The following is a 20,136-nucleotide window of genomic DNA, read 5'->3' as shown; positions in this document are numbered from 1 at the left end:
CGAGAGGTCATCGAGTCCAGTCCCCTGCCCTCATGGCAGGACCAAATACTGTCTAGACCATCCCAGATAGACATTTATCTAACCTACTCTTAAATATCTCCAGAGATGGAGATTCCACAACCTCCCTAGGCAATTTATTCCAGTGTTTAACTACCCTGACAGGAATTTTTTCCTAATGTCCAACCTAAATCTCCCTTGCTGCAGTTTAAGCCCATTGCTTCTTATTCTATCATTGGAGGCTAAGGTGAACAAGTTTCCTCCCTCCTCCTGATGACACCCTTTTAGATACCTGAAAACTGCTATCAGGTCCCCTCTCAGTCTTCTCTTTTCCAAACTAAACAAACCCAATTCCTTCAGCCTTCCTTCATAGGTCATGTTCTCAAGACCTTTAATCATTCTTGTTGCTCTTCTCTGGACCCTCTCCAATTTCTCCACATTTTTCTTGAAATGCGGTGCCCAGAACTGGACACAATACTCCAGTTGAGGCGTAACCAGCGCAGAGTAAAGGGGAAGAATGACTTCTCGTGTCTTGTTTACAACACACCTGTTAATGCATCCCAGAATCACATTTGCTTTTTTTGCAACAGTATCACACTGTTGACTCATATTCAGCTTGTGGTCCACTATGACCCCTAGATCTCTTTCTGCCATACTCCTTCCTAGACTGTCTCCTCCCATTCTGTATGTGTGAAACTGATTGTTCCTTCCTAGGTGGAGCACTTTGCATTTATCTTTATTGAACTTCATCCTGTTTACCTCAGACCATTTCTCCAATTTATCCAGATCGTTTTGAATTTTGACCCTGTCCTCCAAAGCAGTTGCAATCCCTCCCAGTTTGGTATCGTCTGCAAACTTAATAAGTGTACTTTCTATGCCAACATCTAAATCGTTGATGAAGCTATTGAACAGAACCGGTCCCAAAACAGACCCCTGCGGAACCCCACTTGTTTTATCTTTCCAGCAGGATTGGGAGCCATTAACAACTACTCTCTGAGTACGGTTATCCAGCTCATTTGTATCTGGATCCAATCTGTGATCCGCAAACACGGTATGAGGATATTGGAGGGTTTGCAGGGCTCGAAACCCGGGCACCAGGCACAGGGGCACACAGGTACCTGGGCAAGGAGCATGGGAAGTACCTGGCACCAGCAACCCCCGGGCAGCCTCAGCCACGAGTGGCAGGACATGGCTCTGGCTGCCACTGCGCCTGAGTCACCCAGAGGGGGCGCTGTGCCGCCAGAGCTCTGTGTGCACCACAAGTGCCGCAGAGATGCAGCCATCTCTGGGGGGGAGCGTGAAGACTGTTTACACAGGGATCCCTCGCCTGGTGCCGAGATGCAGCTGTCAGTGTTTCTGGCAGCGAGGGCCTGAGCTGAGGCCCTGACCTCTCTCCAAAGAGGTGCAGGTGAGCCCAGCAGGAAGAAGGGGGCTGGGTTCATCTCCCTGCTCTCCGGGGTGACTGGGGAGTTACCCTGCGGGACAGGATGGGGCCCGAGGCTGGAAGAAGGGGCCCAGCGGTGCGGGTGGCTCCCAGCAGACAGAGAGGGGAATGAGTCGGGCCCGTGCACTCGCTCGAGACCCAAATGGCTTTTCAACCCTCCAAGGCGGGAGGGGGGATCCTGGGTGCCCCCCCCTTTACTCCCCCCACTTTAACTTTCAGAATCACATGACCACCAGTGTTCGGGGCAGGGCATGTCCCACAAAGTCCAGCCACCTCCATTCCACAGGCCCATTAAACCCCCCCGCTCTGCACTGAGGAGAGGGGGCTGTAAAACAGACCCTCCACTGCCAGCTGAGGCATTCCCAGATCAGCCCCCCCCCCCCGCCCTCAGGAACCGCTCTCCCATGGGATCTCAGGCTCCATGGCCCATTAGGCTCTCAGCACAGTGAGCTGGTGCCCTCTGTGCTGGACTGAGACCCTGCAAACTCAGTTCACGTGGGCCCCAGACAGGAGCAAGGCCAGTGATGGGAGCCAGCGCCCCCCAGAGGGGACAGGCCCCTGCCCCATCCCCCACTCCCGGAGCCAGCCAGTCCCTGCCCTGGGGCCGGATAGGAGCCAGCACCCCCCAGAGGGGCCAGGCCCCTGCCCCATTCCCCACCCCTGGAGCCAGCCAGTCCCTGCCCTAGGGCTAGATGGGAGCTAGTGCCCCCCAGAGGGGACAGGCCCCTGCCCCATTCCCCGGTAATTTGAGCCCCTCCAGTGAAAGGGCCGGGGGGGGGGACAGAGCAGGGGATCCTGGGAGCGCCTGGCTGCAGGGCCACGTTCCCTGTCCGGGTGCAAAGTCCCCTTCCAGGTGCATCTCCCCGGGGAGGGCGAAGGGCAGCGCCACCCGCACCCAGGCCGGTTATTTCACAGCAGCCAGGAGCTGCGTGGGGCGTGGGCCCGGCCAGCGAGGGGGGCCAGTCACAGGGACCCAAGCGACACCCGCCCGCCCGCCCCCCAAAACGGAGGGGGGAGGGGCGTGCCGGAAAGGCCTCCAGCCCGCTCCCTGCGCCCAGGCTCGGGCCCCCGGGGCTCCCCGCTCAGCCCGCCCCGGAGCGGATGCGCCGCTTCCTCGAACCCGAACGCCGCGGCCGCCGCGTTCCATCCGGCCGGGGGGGCGGGGAACCCGGGGACTCTTATTCTGACAGCGGCCAGGCTCTGCTTAGTCACGGTGACTCCCCCGCCCCCCCCAGCCCCAGCCTGCGCCATGGAGGAGCCGAGCCGGGGCCGCCCGGGACGAGCGGGCGGACCAGGAGGGCAGTGGCCGGGGCCATGGCTAGGTTAGTGGACCCCCCGGCGAGAGGGGACCCCTTCTTCCCCGCCCCCCCCGGGCTCGTGGGGATCCTCCCAGCCGGGCTCCGGGGCAGGGCATCAACTGCCCCCCCCCCCCCGCAGGCTGCACTAGGATCCCCAGCCCCCCCCAGCCTGGGCTCCTCCCGGAAATGCCACGGACCCCCCCGTGAAGTGTGGGGGTAAGACCCCCAAATCCCGAGAGGGGGAGCGAGGGCCTGAGATGAATTTTCGGGGGGTCCATTGAGCTGGGAGCGGTGGAAGGAGAAGCGGGGAGGGGGGTCGCGGCCGAACCCCCCCGTCTGGGCCCAGGTGGCGCTTTGTCTCGGTAGCTTTAACCAGCTGTTTGGCGGGGGGGTTGGGGTGTATTGGACCGTGTGGGGGAGGGGGGTGGATGTGTAGCTCTCACAGGGGGCTGGCGAATGAAGGTTCCTAGATTGGGGGGATCCCCACCCCCCAGGCTATGCCCCCCCCGCAGCCTTTCTCGTTACCGCTCCACTGGCCCCCCAAGAGCCTTCGGGTTTCCGGGGGTGGGTGTCTGGCTGCTGGGGGATTATTCCTGGATTTGGGGTTAACCCCCTCCCCCCACATTCGGAAGGGGAAGGTGCCCGAAATACCTACGTATGTGAGCGGAGCTGGGGGGGGGGGATCACCGATTCGGTGGCTCAGCCCTGCCCCCCTCCGTGCAGGGACCTTGTTTACAACTCCCATGCCCAGCTCCCTGGGCGGGGGGGGCTGCCCACGCGGGGGGGCGGCGCGGCCTGGTTAATATTTTCCGTTTCTGGCTGCATCAGTGAAATTGCAACACGTTGTCTTGGTGCTGGGGCTCCCCTGCCACACGCTGCCTCCCCCCACCCCCGAATTCCCTGGGCCTGGGTGGGTGCGGGCTGGGTGATGCACCAGGCTGTTGGGGGGGTTGTCCTGGGGGCAGGAGCCAGGACTCCTGGGTTCCAACCGTGGCCCTGGCAGGGGGCTAGGGCCTAGTGAGTTAGAGGATAGGGGACTGGGATTCAGGACTCTTGGGTTCCAGGTGTGGCCCTGGGAGAGCTAGGGCCTAGTGGGTTGGGGGCTGGGATTCATGACTCCTGGGTTCCAATCCTGGCCCAGGGAGGAGGCTGGGGCCTAGTGGGTTAGAGCAGGGGGTGCTGGGAGTCAGAAATCCTGACCTTTATTCCTGGCTTTGGGCAAACTCCTGCCCCTCTCTGTGCCTCGGTTTCCCCATCTATATAATGGGAGTCATGGTACTGTGCTAATTAGTGTGTGAGTGAGGAACAGGGACCTGCACTGCTTGCTGCCCCCTGCTGGATGGCATCAGATTGGCTCAGCTGTGTCATAGGCCCCACGCTGTTAACACCTAATGGACGTTTCTCTTGAGCTGAAGCATGAGAGGCCTGATCTCTCCCTGCCAGCACCCATGCTGGATGCTCCCCTGGCTTGTGAGCCACTCTGGGCCCCCAGGACAGCATAGGCTGAGTGGGGTGGACGGGATCCACGTTCCTGTCAGAGCTCTGATGCAGGTTTTCTGCTCCTGGGGAGCCGCACACAAAGCAGAATCTAACAGACACCCAGTGCCCAGCATGACCTGTGGCTAGGACACTGGGCTGGGACTCAGGACACCTGGGTTCCATCCCCAGCGCTGCCATTGGCCTGCTGGATGAACTTGGGAAGTCATGTCCCCTCTCCATGCCTCAGTTTACCCTCCCACCTGGTGTCTGTCAAGACTGTGACTCTTTGGGGCAGGGACTGTCACTCGCAGCCTGGGGAGCGCCTGGCACAACAGGGCCATGGTCTCCAGGTGCTACCGTGATGCACAGACTAGGGCAGAGGTTAGCTGGGACGGGGAAATCCTACCCTCTGGCCTGGGCTCCGAATCCAAGGGGGCTGCCAATTAGCATTGGGCAGATCTGGGCCCGGGGGATGGGACGGACAGAGACCTTGAGAGCAGAAATGATCCTTGTGAGTCAGTGAGGGGGATGCTCAGTGTGTTTGGAGGTGGACATCATTTATTAGGTGTATTATGGTAGCTCCCAGGTGCCCCCCCCCCAGCCATGAACAAGGCCCCACAGTGCTAGGTGCTGTATGTTATTAGGTGTATTATGGTAGCTCCCAGCCCCCATGGTGCTAGGCGCTGAACGTTATTAGGTGTATTATGGTAGCTCCCAGCCCCCATGGCGCTAGGTGCTGAACGTTATTAGGTGTATTATGGTAGCTCCCAGCCCCCATGGTGCTAGGCGCTGAACGTTATTAGGTGTATTATGGTAGCTCCCAGCCCCCATGGCGCTAGGCGCTGAACGTTATTAGGTGTATTATGGTAGCTCCCAGGCCCCCACGGCGCTAGGCGCTGAACGTTATTAGGTGTATTATGGTAGCTCCCAGGCCCCCACGGCGCTAGGCGCTGAATGTTATTAGGTGTATTATGGTAGCTCCCAGTCCCCACGGCGCTGGGCGCTGTATGATATTAGGTGTATTATGGTAGCTCCCAGCCCCCATGGTGCCAGGCGCTGAACGTTATTAGGTGTATTATGGTAGCTCCCAGCCCCCACGGCGCTAGGTGCTGAACGTTATTAGGTGTATTATGGTAGCTCCCAGGCCCCCACGGCGCTAGGCGCTGAATGTTATTAGGTGTATTATGGTAGCTCCCAGCCCCCACGGCGCTAGGCGCTGAATGTTATTAGGTGTATTATGGTAGCTCCCAGTCCCCACGGCGCTGGGCGCTATATGTTATTAGGTGTATTATGGTAGCTCCCAGTCCCCACAGTTCTAGGCGCTGAATGTTATTAGGTGTATTATGGTAGCTCCCAGGCCCCCCACGGCGCTAGGCGCTGAATGTTATTAGGTGTATTATGGTAGCTCCCAGCCCCTACGGCGCTAGGCGCTGAACGTTATTAGGTGTATTATGGTAGCTCCCAGCCCCCATGGTGCTAGGCGCTGAACGTTATTAGGTGTATTATGGTAGCTCCCAGGCCCCCATGGCGCTAGGTGCTGAACGTTATTAGGTGTATTATGGTAGCTCCCAGCCCCCATGGTGCTAGGCGCTGAACGTTATTAGGTGTATTATGGTAGCTCCCAGCCCCCATGGCGCTAGGCGCTGAACGTTATTAGGTGTATTATGGTAGCTCCCAGGCCCCCACGGCGCTAGGCGCTGAACGTTATTAGGTGTATTATGGTAGCTCCCAGGCCCCCACGGCGCTAGGCGCTGAATGTTATTAGGTGTATTATGGTAGCTCCCAGTCCCCACGGCGCTGGGCGCTGTATGATATTAGGTGTATTATGGTAGCTCCCAGCCCCCATGGTGCCAGGCGCTGAACGTTATTAGGTGTATTATGGTAGCTCCCAGCCCCCACGGCGCTAGGTGCTGAACGTTATTAGGTGTATTATGGTAGCTCCCAGGCCCCCACGGCGCTAGGCGCTGAACGTTATTAGGTGTATTATGGTAGCTCCCAGTCCCCATGGCGCTAGGCGCTGAACGTTATTAGGTGTATTATGGTAGCTCCCAGGCCCCACGGCGCTAGGCGCTGAACGTTATTAGGTGTATTATGGTAGTTCCCAGCCCCCACGGCGCTAGGCGCTGAACGTTATTAGGTGTATTATGGTAGCTCCCAGTCCCCACGGCGCTAGGCGCTGAACGTTATTAGGTGTATTATGGTAGCTCCCAGGCCCCCATGGCGCTGGGTGCTGAACGTTATTAGGTGTATTATGGTAGCTCCCAGTCCCCGCCATCTGTGTCTCAGGCCCTGTGGTGCTAGGTGCAGCCCACCCGATCTGAGTCTAAGCCAAGCAAGGGGGGTCTGGCGTGTGTGGGTGGGGGGGTGGGCCTGTCTGAAGTTACCTGTATTAGCTGCAGCCTCCCTACCCCCGATCCAGCCCAAACAACCCCCTGTATTAGCGCTCGGGGCAGGTCCCCTCTGGGCAGTGACTGTGTCAGTGTGACATGCCCCCTTCCAGGGGGGGCCAATCGGAGGGGCTGGGTCTGGGGTCCAGAGTCTGTGTTTATAGCCTGGTTAGTGGGGAATGAGCTGGGTTCACTTCCAGTCAGTGACAGCTGCACAGAGCTGGGGGAGGGGGGCTGTATGGGGGGGCTGGGCTCCAGGGCTGCATAGGGGGCTGCTTGGGGTGAGCTTCGGCCCTGCAGACCCTTTTCCTGATCCTGCTGAATTGTTGGGGTCCCCGGCTGCACCAGGTGCCCGTGGCCCAGACCTCGCCTCACGGCTGAGCTGGACCCTCGTTACTGGTGATTCCTCTTCGTTCATGCTCAGATCCACCACCACCAACGCAGCTCCCAAGGGGGAGCCTCGGGGCCCCTCTGGCCTGGCTCGTTGGGGGCTGCGGCTGGCCGTACAGGGGGTCAGGCTCCTGATTGCCCGGTGTGGAGAGAGCCCCTCGGTCTGAGCCGGGCTGGCCCCTGGGCTGAGGGGTGGGGGCCCCGTCTAAGCCCGTGTCTCCCTCCCCGTGCAGGTGTGGTGTTGCTGTGGTGCCCCAGGGCTCAGTAAGACTCCTGCTGGCCTAGCCCCCCCTCCAGCTCAGTTGCCCCCTGCGATGCGCCCCCGCCGGCCTCGGTGATGTACGCGCCGGAGTGCAAGGCAGAGGTGACGCCGTCTCACCACGGGCACCGCTCGTTCAGCTACACCCTGGAGGAGCACACCAAGCAGGCCTTCGGCATCATGAACCAGCTGCGGCTGAACCAGCAGCTGTGTGACGTCACCCTGCGGGTGCGCTACCAGGACGCCCCCCCGGCCGACTTCCAGGCCCACAAGGTGGTGCTGGCCTCCTCCAGCCCCGTCTTCAAGGCCATGTTCACCACGGGGCTGCGGGAGCAGGCCATGGAGGTGGTGCCCATCGAGGGCATCCACCCCAAGGTGATGGAGCGGCTCATCGAGTTCGCCTACACGGCCTCCATCTCGGTGGGCGAGAAGTGCGTGGTGCACGTCATGAACGGAGCCGTCATGTACCAGATCGACAGCGTGGTCAAGGCCTGCTGCGACTTCCTGGTGCAGCAGCTGGACCCCAGCAACGCCATTGGCATCGCCAACTTCGCCGAGCAGATCGGCTGCATCGAGCTGCACCAGCGGGCCCGCGAGTACATCTACATGAACTTCGGCGAGGTGAGCGGCCGGGGCTGTGGGATGGGGTGCGCCATAGAGCCCTGGCCTGGTGCTACCCCTGGCAGGAGCCCCTCGGCCTGCCAGAGCCCCCAGGGACCCGCTCTTCCCGCAGGCCTGGCCACGCGCCTCACCGCCTCCGAGGCTGAGCCTCTGGGCTCCGACCCTCCTGCTGCCTGCCCTGAGCTCTGCCCCGTGGGTCTGGCTGAGCCCGACGCCGGACCCAGCTGAGCCCGACGCCGGACCCAGCCCTGGCCCCTCTGCAGGGACCAACGCGGCTCAGCCAGGACTGGCAGTGACCCCTGGCCGTGTTCCCCAAGCAGAGACAGGATCCTTAGCCCCCGGCCCTGGGACGGCCCCCGGTTGGCGCTGAGCAGCAAAGGCTCTGACATGGGCCATGCGGCTGAGCCTGGGCTCCACCCGGCCAAGCTGCTGTGGGTCCGTCTGGGTGGATCTCCGGCTCTGTCAGTCCCCGTGAGAGCTGCTGAGCCCCTCCGCAGGCCTGTCCTCACCCCGGCCTCCTGACAGGGGCCCAGGCATTCAGTGTGGAGCAGCAATTAAACCCCTCGGTAACCCCTGTCCCAAGCCCGAGTCCCTGCACGGCCTGTCAGAATATCAGCGAATTCCCACTTGGCCACCTCTCTTCCCCTTGGAGGCAGAACGGAGCCGGGTCTCAGTTCCTTTCCCATCACCCAGCCCGGCCCCACAGGGGTCCTTAGCCTGGTTCCAAGCAGCGTCACGTCCTCTCTGGGCCGGGAGATGGCCCCAGCAGGGGTGCCCGGGGAGTTCTCCTGCACCACCCCAACGCCTTTGAGTTTGAAACTGGGCTGGGGTCCTGCCAACCCCCCTCCCCCTTGTGTAGCCCCCTCAGCTGCAGCCCAGGCCCCCTGACTCCCTGACCAGGCCTCGCTCACCAGCGGCAGCCTCACTTCTCTGGGACTTCCCTCAGCCCCCGGCAGGGGAAACCTGCCTGGCCGTCCCCCTGCCCTGCCCTGCCCTGCCTGGGTCTCAGCCACCCCCGGGCTCAGCTTGGCCCCTGCTGGCTGCCTTGGTCCCAGCACCCGGCTCCAGGGAGGTTCCGCCTGAGCAGGCCTGACTCATCTCCCCGCGGAGCTGGGTGGGGGCCGCCCCTCATCCCGCCCCGCTGCACGTAGCTGCTTGCTGAGCCCCCCCCCGCCGAGATATTTGTATTTTGCCTGGCACCTCCCATCTCAGCTTCTTGCTCCCTGGCAGGGCTTGTCCTGGCCCTTGGCTCTGCCAGGGAGAGTGACTCCATGGGGCTGAGATGGTGGGGAACCCCCCCAACCCCCTCCGGTGCCTGCCCAGCAAGTGGAGCCGGAAGTGGGGCAAACAGCTTCAGGTGCGAATCCTGCCCTAGTCTCAGCCCTTCGGCTTCCAACAGGGTTTCCAAGGGTTCTGTTTGTCCCAGAATCTCCCCCCCTGCCGCCCCACTGGCCCACCCCCAGCGGGGCGTCGGGGGGGAGATTCTGGGACAAACAGAAGAAGAATCAAGCCCAGGCGCGTTCAGCAGGAGGTGCCTGGGCTGGGAGCCCGTTGGCCAGCGCCCCGGTGCCCAGCTGTGTGGCTGCCTTGCTCCGAATGCTGTCCCGCGGGTCCCTGGGAGGGCTGGGCAGCCCTGCGGTGCCGGACACAGCCCTGTTCTCACGCCCCTGCTCACGTGCACTCTGCTGCCCTGTGGGTCTTTGAGCTCCCTTGCATGGGTGCTGCTGCTCCCCCAATGTTGGGTTTATCCAAATCTCCCTGGGCCAGGCCCCAAGTTCAGCCACTGCCCTTGGGGGCTCTTCATCCCCAGACCTACGGTCCCCAAACTCCTGCCGGCCTCCCCTGTGCAGCTCCGTCAGCTTCCGGGCCACAAGCCCTGGTCAGCGTGTGGCGCCAGGTCTCCAACCCAACCAGGTCCCACAAATCCCCACCCCCGCAGGAGGGTGACGTCCATGCAGGGCTCACCCGGGTCTTTGCACATCCCGGTTCCAGGGATCAGGTCAGGTGTAGACAGGGGCACCTCTGGGAACTGGTCACAGGCCCCATTAGCTGCAGCCTCAGGCCTGAGTAAGGGGGCTGGGCCGTGGGGTGAGCGAGGCTGCAGCTGCGGTGCGGGGGGAACAATCCAGCTGCTGGGGTTAGTGGTAGAGGGTGGGGGGAATGTCCCTTCCCCATCAGGATCTGGCCCCTAGCTGAGGGGGTGGGCTGCAGTGAGGCCTGGGCCTGCTGGGGTGAGTGTGGGGCTGAGTTGGGGGCAGGCAGCAGGAACACAGGCAGAGCTGCAGGCGTGGGGCAAAACCCAGAAAACAGGCCCTGGGTGGGGCTCCCTCCCTGTGCTGCCCCAGCCCGCACCGCTCCCAAGGGGCCCACGTGGAGGCAGAGCAGACCCCCCCATCCTGCCTTAGGGCCCTTTGCCCCAGCTGCCTCCATGAGCACATTGCTGGGGGGAGGGGAATGGACTGGGATGGTGATGGTGGGGTCTGATTTATCAAGGGTTCCCCCACAGGAGAGCCGGGGCTGCAAAGCCCCCGCCCCCCCTGTTACTGGAGGGACCCCCTGAGCTGGGCTCTGCCTTGACCCTGCTCCCATGCCTGTGATGGCAGTACCCTCTAGTGCTACAGCCTGCAGTAGCAGTTATGGCTCCCCCCACCCCCCGCCTGTCCCCATGCGCCCCCCAGTCACGGCCTCTCCCCCCCAGGTGGTCAAGCAGGAGGAGTTCTTCAACCTCTCGCACTGCCAGCTGGTGACGCTGATCAGCCGGGACGAGCTGAACGTGCGCTGCGAGTCTGAGGTCTTCCACGCCTGCATCAACTGGGTGCAGTACGACTGCGCCAGCCGGCGGCTGTACGTGCAGGCCCTGCTGCAGGCCGTGCGCTGCCACTCGCTCACCCCCCACTTCCTGCAGACCCAGCTGCAGAAGTGCGAGCTCCTGCAGGCGGACGCCCGCTGCAAGGACTATCTGGCCCAGATCTTCCAGGAGCTCACCCTGCACAAGCCCACCAAGGGCATGGCCACGCGCGCCCCCAAGGTGGGCCAGCTCATCTACACGGCCGGTGGGTACTTCCGCCAGTCGCTCAGCTACCTGGAAGCCTACAACCCCTGCGACGGCTCCTGGCTCCGGCTGGCAGACCTGCAGGTGCCCCGCAGCGGGCTGGCCGGCTGCGTGGTCGGGGGGCTCCTCTACGCCGTCGGGGGGCGGAACAACTCGCCCGACGGCAACATGGACTCCAATGCCCTCGACTGCTACAACCCCATGACCAACCAGTGGTCGCCCTGCGCCCCCATGAGCGTCCCCCGCAACCGCATCGGCGTGGGCGTCATCGACGGCCTGATCTACGCCGTGGGTGGCTCGCATGGCTGCATCCACCACAACAGCGTGGAGAGGTGATGTGGCCCCTGGGTGATTGGGCCCCCCAAGCCAGTGACAGAGCCCAGGATGGGGACCCAGGCGTCCTGGACCCCCAAGCATGAGAGCCCAGTATGGGGACCCAGGCGTCTCGCCGCCCCCCCAAGCCAGTGACAGAGCCCAGGATGGGGACCCAGGCATCCTGGACCCCCAAGCGTGAGAGCCCAGGATGGGGACCTAGGCCTCCCGGGCCCCCCCCAAGCCAGTGACACAGCCCAGGATGGGGACCCAGACGTCCCGGGCCCCCCACAAGTCAGTGACAGAGCCCAGGCATCCTGGCCCCCCCCCACCCCGCCCAAAGCCAGTGACAGAGCTGAGGATGGGGACCCAGGCGTCCCGGACCCTCCCAAGCCAGTGACAAAGCCCAAGATTGGGAACCAGGAGTCCCGGGCCCCCTACAAGCCAGTGACACAGCCCAGGATTGGGACCCAGGTGTCCCGGGCCCCATGAACCAGGGGCAGGACCCAGGTGTCCATGGCGCTGGTGCCTCGTGAGAGTCCCTGCCCCAGCCTAGCCAAAGGCTGGCCGAGGACCGGAGGCACCCAGAGGGGATGGGACTTGCCCCGGGCAGTGGCACAGCTGCCTCCCCCGTCCCCTTGGCTCGGGAGCAGAGAGCTTTGCCCGGGGCCCCGGTCCGTGCCGCTCCCCGCGCACTCCTCCAGCCGGTTGCCTCCCCTGGTGCCTGATGTTGCCCTCTGGCCCCGCAGGTATGAGCCGGAGCGGGACGAGTGGCAGCTAGTGGCCCCCATGCTGACACGCAGGATCGGCGTGGGGGTGGCCGTGCTGAACCGCCTCCTCTACGCCGTGGGCGGCTTTGACGGCACCAGCCGGCTCAGCTCGGCCGAGTGCTACTACCCGGAGCGCGACGAGTGGCGCATGATCGCCCCCATGCAGACCATCCGGAGCGGAGCGGGTAAGCGAGGGGCCAGGTGCCTTCTGCTGGCAGGGTGGGGAGCGCGCTGCCCCTGCCCCAGGCAGGCTGTGTTGGCTCGGGGAGCTGGGCACCAGCTCGCCGCAGAGGGACCCTAAACAGATGCCAGAGCTGGGCCTAACTCAGCTGCTGCTGCCTGTGCAGATTGAGGGGGGTGTTGGTCCCTGCCCCCCCACGTTGGCTGGGATTGGTGCGTGCTGCCCCCACCCCTTGCTGACCCTGCTGCTCCATGTTCCCACAGGCGTCTGTGCCCTCAACAACTGCATCTACGCCATGGGGGGCTACGACGGCACGGACCAGCTCCACAGCGTGGAGCGCTACGATGTGGAGACGGACAGCTGGGCCTTCGTCGCCCCCATGGGGCACCGGCGCAGTGCGCTGGGCGTCACCGTGCACCAGGGCAAGATCTACGTGCTGGGTGAGTGGGGGGGCTCCCTGGCCTACGCCCGTCCTGGCTGGGCAGGTTCAGCTGCTCCTGGCTGGCATGGGGCAGCGGGAACTGAGTGATGGCAACAGCCTCTCCCTTCCGCAGGCGGCTACGACGGGCACACCTTCCTGGACAGCGTGGAGTGCTACGAGCCCGCCACCGACACGTGGACGGAGGTGACGCGCATGACGTCCGGGCGCAGCGGGGTGGGGGTGGCCATCACCATGGAGCCATGCCGCAAGCAGGTGGACCAGCAGCTCGACTGCTGCTAGCGCTGTGCCCGGCTGGGGTGGCTCCTTAACCCCCCCCCAGCGCAGGGGTCAGTGTTAACCAGCCGGGCCGGGCAGCCCCCTGCTGCTCCCCCACTCTAGGGGGGAAGCATTTTTCCAAGTGCCAAGGGGGGTGGGGACAGGGAAGTGCTGCCCCCCTCCCAGCAATGCACCCCCCTTCCCACCTGCCCTGTAGTTCAGAAATGGGAACGTGGGGTCTTCCCAGCCCCCTCCCTGTTCGGGAGGAGCCTCTGTGCAAGGTGGCCAGGGAGCACTGCGGGGTCTCTGCCTCCCGGGCCAGGCAGGGCGGCTCGGCTCGGCTCGGCTCCCCTGGCCAGGGCAGCTGTGCCGGGGATGGGGGGACGTTCTCCCCAGGGCTCTGGGAGCAAACGGACGAGCAGCCCCAGCAGGGTTGGCAGCAGCTGCAGTTACAGACCAGCCGAGTGTCTCTTACCAGTCCCGCTCCAGCCCGAGCTGGGCGATGGGTTTTAATGATTTCAGACGCTGATTGTTACATGAATAAAAAATCCCTTTGTGATTAGCCCGGGGTCCGTCCGTCCTCCCTCCCGCGGTCGAGGCCCGAGCCGGCCTCAGTCGCCCGCCCGTGCACAGCCAGTCGGCAGGGCTGGCTTGGGGCCGCATCACCAGGCCGTGTCCACCAGGCTCCACAGGTAGTCGCTGACGAAGCACCGGGAGAGCTGGCTGCTGTCCAGGCTGATGGGCTGAGCGATGGCTGGGCCGTGATGGACTGGGGGGAGGCGGGTAAGGAAACAGACACGGTTGCTAGCCAGGGGGGTGTTCCCTCCACCCCCAGAAAGGATGCTGCCTTTGATCTGCGAATGTCGTCCCCCCTCCCAAAGGATACTGCCTTTGATCTGTGGGTGTCCCCTCTTCTCCCCCGCCCCCCGAAACATGCTGCCTTTGATCTGCGGGTGTCCCCCACCTCCCAAAGGACACTGCCTTTGATCTGCAGGTCTCCCCCCCACCCCCCAAAGGATACTGCCTTTGATGTGCGGGTGCTCACACTCGTAGTCCCAGTCGATCCGGCTGATCTTGTAATAAAGCTGCGCCATGTACCTGTGGGATGCAGCTGTTAGCACCTGGCCCTGCCCAGCACGTGGCCCTTGGGTCCCAGGCTGGATCCCGTTTGGGTGGGGCTCAGGCCCGCCTCAGCCCCTCTAGGAGCCTGGTGGGGGAGCCAGGGCCTTGAAGGGATCCCCAGAGCAGCTGGCTGCGCTGTGCCTGCTTGCGAAACCCTAGCCCCAGAGCCCGGGTGCGATATTCCAGCCCTTTAACCATGGCCGGCAGCACGGCTCAGAGCCCTGGGTTCGGCCGGGCAGGGCGCTGGCACGTCCCTCCCTGCCCCGCACTCACGTTGCAGAATGGACCACGCCAGCGTCGTCCTCCATGTCGTCCTGCAGGCGTCCGAGCTCGGCCCTCAGCTCCTCCAGCTCTCTCCGCAAGGCAGTATGGCAGGCAGTGAAGGAAGCGTGGCTCTGACTGGTTCCCCTCCCTGCCCCCCCGGCTAGGCCCACCCACCCTGGGAGATGCACGGGCCTGGGGCTGAGCCTCAGGGTTCACCCAGGGGCGCGCTGGGCCTGCAGAGCACCGGCAGTTAGCCGCAGGCAGCAGCTGAGCGAGCCGGGGCTCCAGGCAGGAAGGATATCTGCTGTCAGCCCTCAGGCTGGCCTCGTCCTCCCTGGCTCTCCGCAGTTCCTCTTCCATCGCCTGCACCTTCTGCAGGCTGCTCTGCAGCTCCTCTTCCCCTGCCAGGAGCTTCTGAGCCACCTTCTCCTCCGTGGCTAGGAGATCTGCAGGGGGGAGAGGCAGCCTTTGCACCAGAGCTAGGGGCGCTACCCGCCCTTCTCGGGGAGGGGGCCTGATGTGCGCCGAGTGACCCCAGCCAAGCCACACTGCTCCCTCCACCCGCGGCGGGAGGCGCATCCCTGCAGGGGGGGTCACCGGGTCCCCGCGGCGGGAGGCGCGTCCCTGCAGGGGGGGTCACCGGGTCCAGCCTGGTGCTGGGTCCCCCCATTGGCCACCGCACGGATCTTGGTGCTGCGGGGAGCTAAGCCGCTCTCTGATTGGTTCCCTGGGCACGGAGCAAGCGAGCGAGGCCTCGGGCTGGGTTTCAGCCAAGCTAGAACCGTACCCCAGGGAGCCGCCTGGCTCGGCAGCACCCCCCACTCTGGGGAGAGGGCTGGGGGGCAGGGGAAGAGCCTGAGCTAACTGCAGTGGGGCCACACCCCACTGGGCTCCAGAGGGGCAGCACCTACCTTTAACCAGCTGCGCTGCCGTCAGCTGCGTATCCAGGAGCTTGTCAAACATCTTCTCCTGTTTGTCCAGGCTTCTCTTCAGCAAGTTCCCGGCCCCACCTGCTGCCAGCAGCTTCAGCAGCTCCTTGCTCACCTCCTCCATCTCCTGCATTTGCTCGTTCATCATGGCTGTGGGCGGTCGCTCCCCACACTCAGAGGCACTGCGGTAAAAGAGCAGGGTGTGAGACCCTGTACGGCTTCCAGTCCCATTCTGCGCCCCCCCCCGTTCCTTTACCCACAGTCCCCTCCAGCCCCATCAGGCCTGAGCCACCCCCCAACTCATTTCAGTGGCTCCTTTTCATGACCCCCCCCCCCACAAGGCAGCTCTGGTTAGGGCCCCACAGATGGCAGAGGTGGAAAAGGCCTCCAGGGTGGGATGCAGCATCCCCCTAGCAAGGATCTCTCTAGGGCCATGATGAATCACTGTGGAGAGGGCGTCACTCCCTGGTTAACTGCCCACAGCCGCTCGCTGCCCCGCAGTCTCCCAGGGCTCGGCTTTACGGCCACGTGAATGCAAGTTAGCACCTAAGAGCAGCCAGACTGGGTCAGGCTAACGGTCCAGCTAACCCACTAGCCTGTCTCTGACAGCGGCCAGTGGCAGCTGCTTCAGCAGCGATTATCAAGTGAGCCACCCCTTGCCGTCCAGTCCCAGATTCTGGCAGGCAGAGTTTAGGGATACTTAGAGCAGGGAGCTGTGTCCCTGCCAGTCTGGCTAACAGCCATTGAGGGATCCAGCCTCCAGGAACGTAGCTAACGCTGTCTGGAACCACGTTATACTTTTGGTCTTCACAACATCCCCTGGCAGTGAGTTCCACAGGCCGACTGTGTGGTCGGTGAAGTGGTACTTCCTTATGTTTGTTGCCTGTTAGTTTCACTGGGTGACCCTAGTTCTTGAAGGGGTAAACAGCACTTCCTGCTTCACTCTCCCTGTAAAATCCACGTGATTTTACAGCCCTCTCGCAGATCCCCCCTTAGTTGGCTCTGGTCCAAGCTGAACAGTCCCAGCCTGGCTAATCTCTCCTCACATGGCAGCTGTTCCGCCCCCTCATCATTTCTGCTGCTCTTCTCTGCATCTTTTCCAATTCTATCATCTCTCTTTTGAGATGGGGCGACCACGTCTGCGCGCAGTATTCAAGGTGTGGGCGTCCCATGGATTTATATAGAGGCAACATGATATTTTCTGCTTCTTATCTCTCCCGTTCCTAACGGTTCCTAACATTCTGTTCGCTTTCTGACGGCTGCCGCACACAGAGCGGATGAGCAGTACCAGCTAATTTAGACCCCTTCATCTTGTACCTATAGTTGGGATTACGCTTTCCACTGTGCGTTACTTTGCACTTACCAACACTGAATTTCATCGGCCATTGTGTTACCCAGACACCCAGATTTGTGAGATCCCTTCGTAGCTCTTCACAGTCTGCCTGGGACTTAACTATCTTGAGTAGTTTTGTATCATCTGCAAATTTTGCCACCTCACTGTTCACCCCTTTTCCCAGATCATTTCTGAATATGTTTAACTGCCTTGGGCCCAGTACAGACCCTTGGGGGACACCACTATTTACCTCTCTCCATTCTGAAAACCGGCCAGTTATTCCTGCTCTATTTCCTCTCTTTAACCAGTTACTGATCTAGGAGGGAACCTTCCCTCTTGTCCCACGGCTGCTCACTTTGCTTCAGAGCCTTTGTTGAGGGACCTTGTCAAAGGCTTTCGGAAAGTCCAGGTACGCTATATCCCCCAGATCACCATTGTCCGCGTGTTTGTTGAGCTCCCCAGAGAATTCCAGCAGACGGGGAGGCAGCACGCTTCCCCCTTCCAAAAGCCCTGCTGACTTCCCGCCACAAATCAGGCTCATCTCTGTGTGTCTGACCATTTTCCTCTTCACCATCACGTCACTCCATTTGCCTGGGGCTGAAGTTAAGCTAACCGGCCTGGAATTGCCAGGCTCCTTCAAAATCAGCATCACCGTAGCTACCCACCAGGCAGCTGGGCCCAAGGCTGCTTTAAGCCAGAGGTTACACACCACAGTTAGTTCTGCAATTTCATATGTGAATTGCTGCAGGACGCTTGGGTCAAACCATCTGATCCTGGTGACTTATTACTATTTAATTTATCAATTTGTTCCCAAACCTCCTCTCCTGACACCTCAGTCTGGGCCAGCTCCTGAGATTTGTCACCTAGAAAGAGCAGCTTGGGCGTGAGCTCTCAGCCAGACCCGACCACCTGGCTGCAGCGTGCTGGTGGCTGGGGCCTGCCAGGCGAACAGGACCGACCAGGCCTCTCATTCCTGCTGCAGCAGGCTCTGGGGGACGTGCGCCTGGCAGCCCGAGCCCCTCACGGGGGAAAGCAGGGCCAGTGTGGCCGCTCTGACGGGAGACAGGCTAAGTGGAGTTACCCTGGCTATGGCTGCAGCATACGTCCAGCTCCGAGCACCCGGGTTAACTCGGGCTGGGCTGCGCGGCTCCACGTGGAAGCCCTACCCAAGGGACCAGGACTGGCAGCAGGCTCTGGGGGACGTGCGCCTGGCAGCCCGAGCCCCTCACAGGGGAAAGCAGGGCCAGTGTGGCCGCTCTGACGGGAGACAGGCTAAGTGGAGTTACCCTGGCTATGGCTGCAGCACACGTCCAGCTCCGAGCACCCGGGTTAACTCGGGCTGGGCTGCGCGGCTCCACGTGGAAGCCCTACCCAAGAGACCAGGACCGGCAGCAGGCTCTGGGGGACGTGCGCCTGGCAGCCCGAGCCCCTCACGGGGGAAAGCAGGGCCAGTGTGGCCGCTCTGACGGGAGACAGGCTAAGTGGAGTTACCCTGGCTATGGCTGCAGCACACGTCCAGCTCCGAGCACCCGGGTTAACTCGGGCTGGGCTGCGCGGCTCCACGTGGAAGCCCTACCCAGGGGACCAGGACTGGCAGCAGGCTCTGGGGGACGTGCGCCTGGCAGCCCGAGCCCCTCACGGGGGAAAGCAGGGCCAGTGTGGCCGCTCTGACGGGAGACAGGCTAAGTGCAGTTACCCTGGCTATGGCTGCAGCACACGTCCAGCTCCGAGCACCCGGGTTAACTCGGGCTGGGCTGAGAGGCTCCACGTGGAAGCCCTACCCAAGGGACCAGGACCAGCAGCAGGCTCTGGGGGACGTGCGCCTGGCAGCCCGAGCCCCTCACGGGGGAAAGCAGGGCCAGTGTGGCCGCTCTGACGGGAGACAGGCTAAGTGGAGTTACCCTGGCTATGGCTGCAGCACACGTCCAGCTCCGAGCACCCGGGTTAACTCGGGCTGGGCTGAGCGGCTCCACGTGGAAGCCCTACCCAAGGGACCAGGACCGGCAGCAGGCTCTGGGGGACGTGCGCCTGGCAGCCCGAGCCCCTCACAGGGGAAAGCAGGGCCAGTGTGGCCGCTCTGACGGGAGACAGGCTAAGTGGAGTTACCCTGGCTATGGCTGCAGCACACGTCCAGCTCCGAGCACCCGGGTTAACTCGGGCTGGGCTGCGCGGCTCCACGTGGGAGCCCTACCCAAGGGACCAGGACCAGCAGCGGGCGAGTGACTGAGCAGGTCGGCTCCAGCCGCAGCGCTAACCTGCGGCCCCCGTTGGGTGGGGAGCCAGGCCCGAAGCGCGGAGTCTGCTGGGGGGGGGGGGGGGCCTAGCCCCGCTTAGCCTGGCAGCGAGGATGGGCCCGGGGAGGCTCCCGGCGCGAAGGTGCCCGCGACTGGCTCCAATCCCGCCGTTCCCACGGGCCGGCTCCCCCCAGCTCCCGGCGCAGCCTTCGGGCGTCTGGCCCAGCAGCTCCCTCGGCGGCCAGGGCGGGGCCGGCAGAGCCAGCGTCCGGGGGGGGGGGCACCGGGGCGGGGCGGGGCCGGCAGAGCCAGCGCCCGGGGGGGCACCGGGGCGGGGCGGGGCCGGCAGAGCCAGCGGCCGGGGGGGCACCGGGGCGGGGCGGGGCAGAGCCAGCGCCCGGGGGGGGCACCGGGGCGGGGCCGGGCAGAGCCAGCGGCCGGGGGGGGCACCGGGGCGGGGCGGGGCCGGCAGAGCCAGCGGCCCCGGGGGGGCACCGGGGCGGGGCGGGGCCGGCAGAGCCAGCGGCCGGGGGGGCACCGGGGCGGGGCGGGGCCGGCAGAGCCAGCGGCCCCGGGGGGGCACCGGGGCGGGGCGGGGCCGGCAGAGCCAGCGGCCGGGGGGGGCACGGAGCAGACCCAGCCCGGGAGCCCCGCCCCTCGGAAAAGGGGGGGTCACAACCGGCCGGGGGGGCTGAGCCCGCCCGAGGAGTGAGTCAATCACCGGGGGGGCCCGCGGGGGGGGCGGGGCAGGGAGCGGGACCGGGGGGGGGTCGGTCCGGGGGGAGCGGGGCCGGGGGGGGGGGTCCCAGGGTCCGGGCCCCGCGCTCACCTCCAGCCGCTCGCCCGGTCGCTCTGGCGAGGAGGCGGGACCTAGACAGCCCCGCCCCGCCCCCAGCGCCTGGCCATTGGCCCACGCGGCCGCCGCTCGCCGGGGATTGGCCGCCCGCCCGCCCCGCCTCACCCAATCGGAGGCCGCCCGCCCGGCTCGCGCCGCTTTTGAAAAAAAGACCGGAGGGAGGGGGAATTGGCGACTTCACGCACGCGCAGTAGGGGAGGGACCATTAGCCCCCGTCCCTGCTATTGCGCATGCGCTCCTTCCTGCTGTGTCCGCGGGAGCGCTTTTTACCCGAGCTGCCACCAGGTGGCGGCAGAGAACACGGCGCAGCGCGGCGGAGGGGGGGCCTATGGGAGAGCCACGTGGCCAGGCCCTGCGAGGGACCACGTGGCTCGCATGGGGGCGGGGTGAGGCCAGTGGGAGCTGTAACCCCCCCCCCAGGCTGGGCCTGGGCCCCTTGGGGCAGAGTCCTGGGGCCCCTCCAAGGGCCGTCACCCCCCAGCAGCCTGGGTGGGCACAGGGGGCAGCCCCC

At 63.9% G+C, this 20,136-nt stretch overlaps 2 protein-coding genes across 5 annotated transcripts; one reads left to right on the top strand and one right to left on the bottom strand.

Moving 5' to 3' along the window:
- The first annotated feature begins 2,657 nt into the window (after positions 1 to 2,657).
- Positions 2,658 to 13,449, top strand: KEAP1 (kelch like ECH associated protein 1). The gene is made up of 6 exons (XM_030546055.1): positions 2,658 to 2,763; positions 7,229 to 7,875; positions 10,574 to 11,259; positions 11,989 to 12,194; positions 12,454 to 12,630; positions 12,745 to 13,449. Exons 2-6 carry the CDS (start codon positions 7,333 to 7,335, stop codon positions 12,909 to 12,911), a joined length of 1,779 nt encoding a protein of 592 aa, XP_030401915.1. The 5' UTR covers positions 2,658 to 2,763; positions 7,229 to 7,332; the 3' UTR covers positions 12,912 to 13,449.
- SPC24 (SPC24 component of NDC80 kinetochore complex) lies at positions 13,355 to 19,633 on the bottom strand. Of its 4 annotated transcripts, none has more exons than XM_030546065.1 (6): positions 19,599 to 19,633; positions 15,185 to 15,384; positions 14,575 to 14,719; positions 14,283 to 14,375; positions 13,909 to 13,985; positions 13,355 to 13,656 (listed from the first exon to the last, which is right to left on the bottom strand). In XM_030546065.1, exons 2-6 carry the CDS (start codon positions 15,348 to 15,350, stop codon positions 13,550 to 13,552), a joined length of 588 nt encoding a protein of 195 aa, XP_030401925.1. In that variant the 5' UTR covers positions 15,351 to 15,384; positions 19,599 to 19,633; the 3' UTR covers positions 13,355 to 13,549. The 4 variants fall into 4 exon arrangements, with proteins under 4 accessions (XP_030401925.1, XP_030401928.1, XP_030401926.1 ...); XM_030546068.1 differs by lacking the exon at positions 19,599 to 19,633 and adding an exon at positions 18,791 to 18,945; XM_030546066.1 differs by lacking the exon at positions 19,599 to 19,633 and adding an exon at positions 17,822 to 18,219.
- Between the last annotated feature and the right edge of the window lie 503 nt (positions 19,634 to 20,136).

Source organism: Gopherus evgoodei, unplaced genomic scaffold, assembly GCF_007399415.2.
Source record: "Gopherus evgoodei ecotype Sinaloan lineage unplaced genomic scaffold, rGopEvg1_v1.p scaffold_40_arrow_ctg1, whole genome shotgun sequence".
NCBI lineage: Eukaryota > Metazoa > Chordata > Testudines > Testudinidae > Gopherus > Gopherus evgoodei.
The sequence above is the reverse complement of the archived record's forward strand: the minus strand, read 5'-3'. Positions and strand labels throughout refer to the sequence as shown.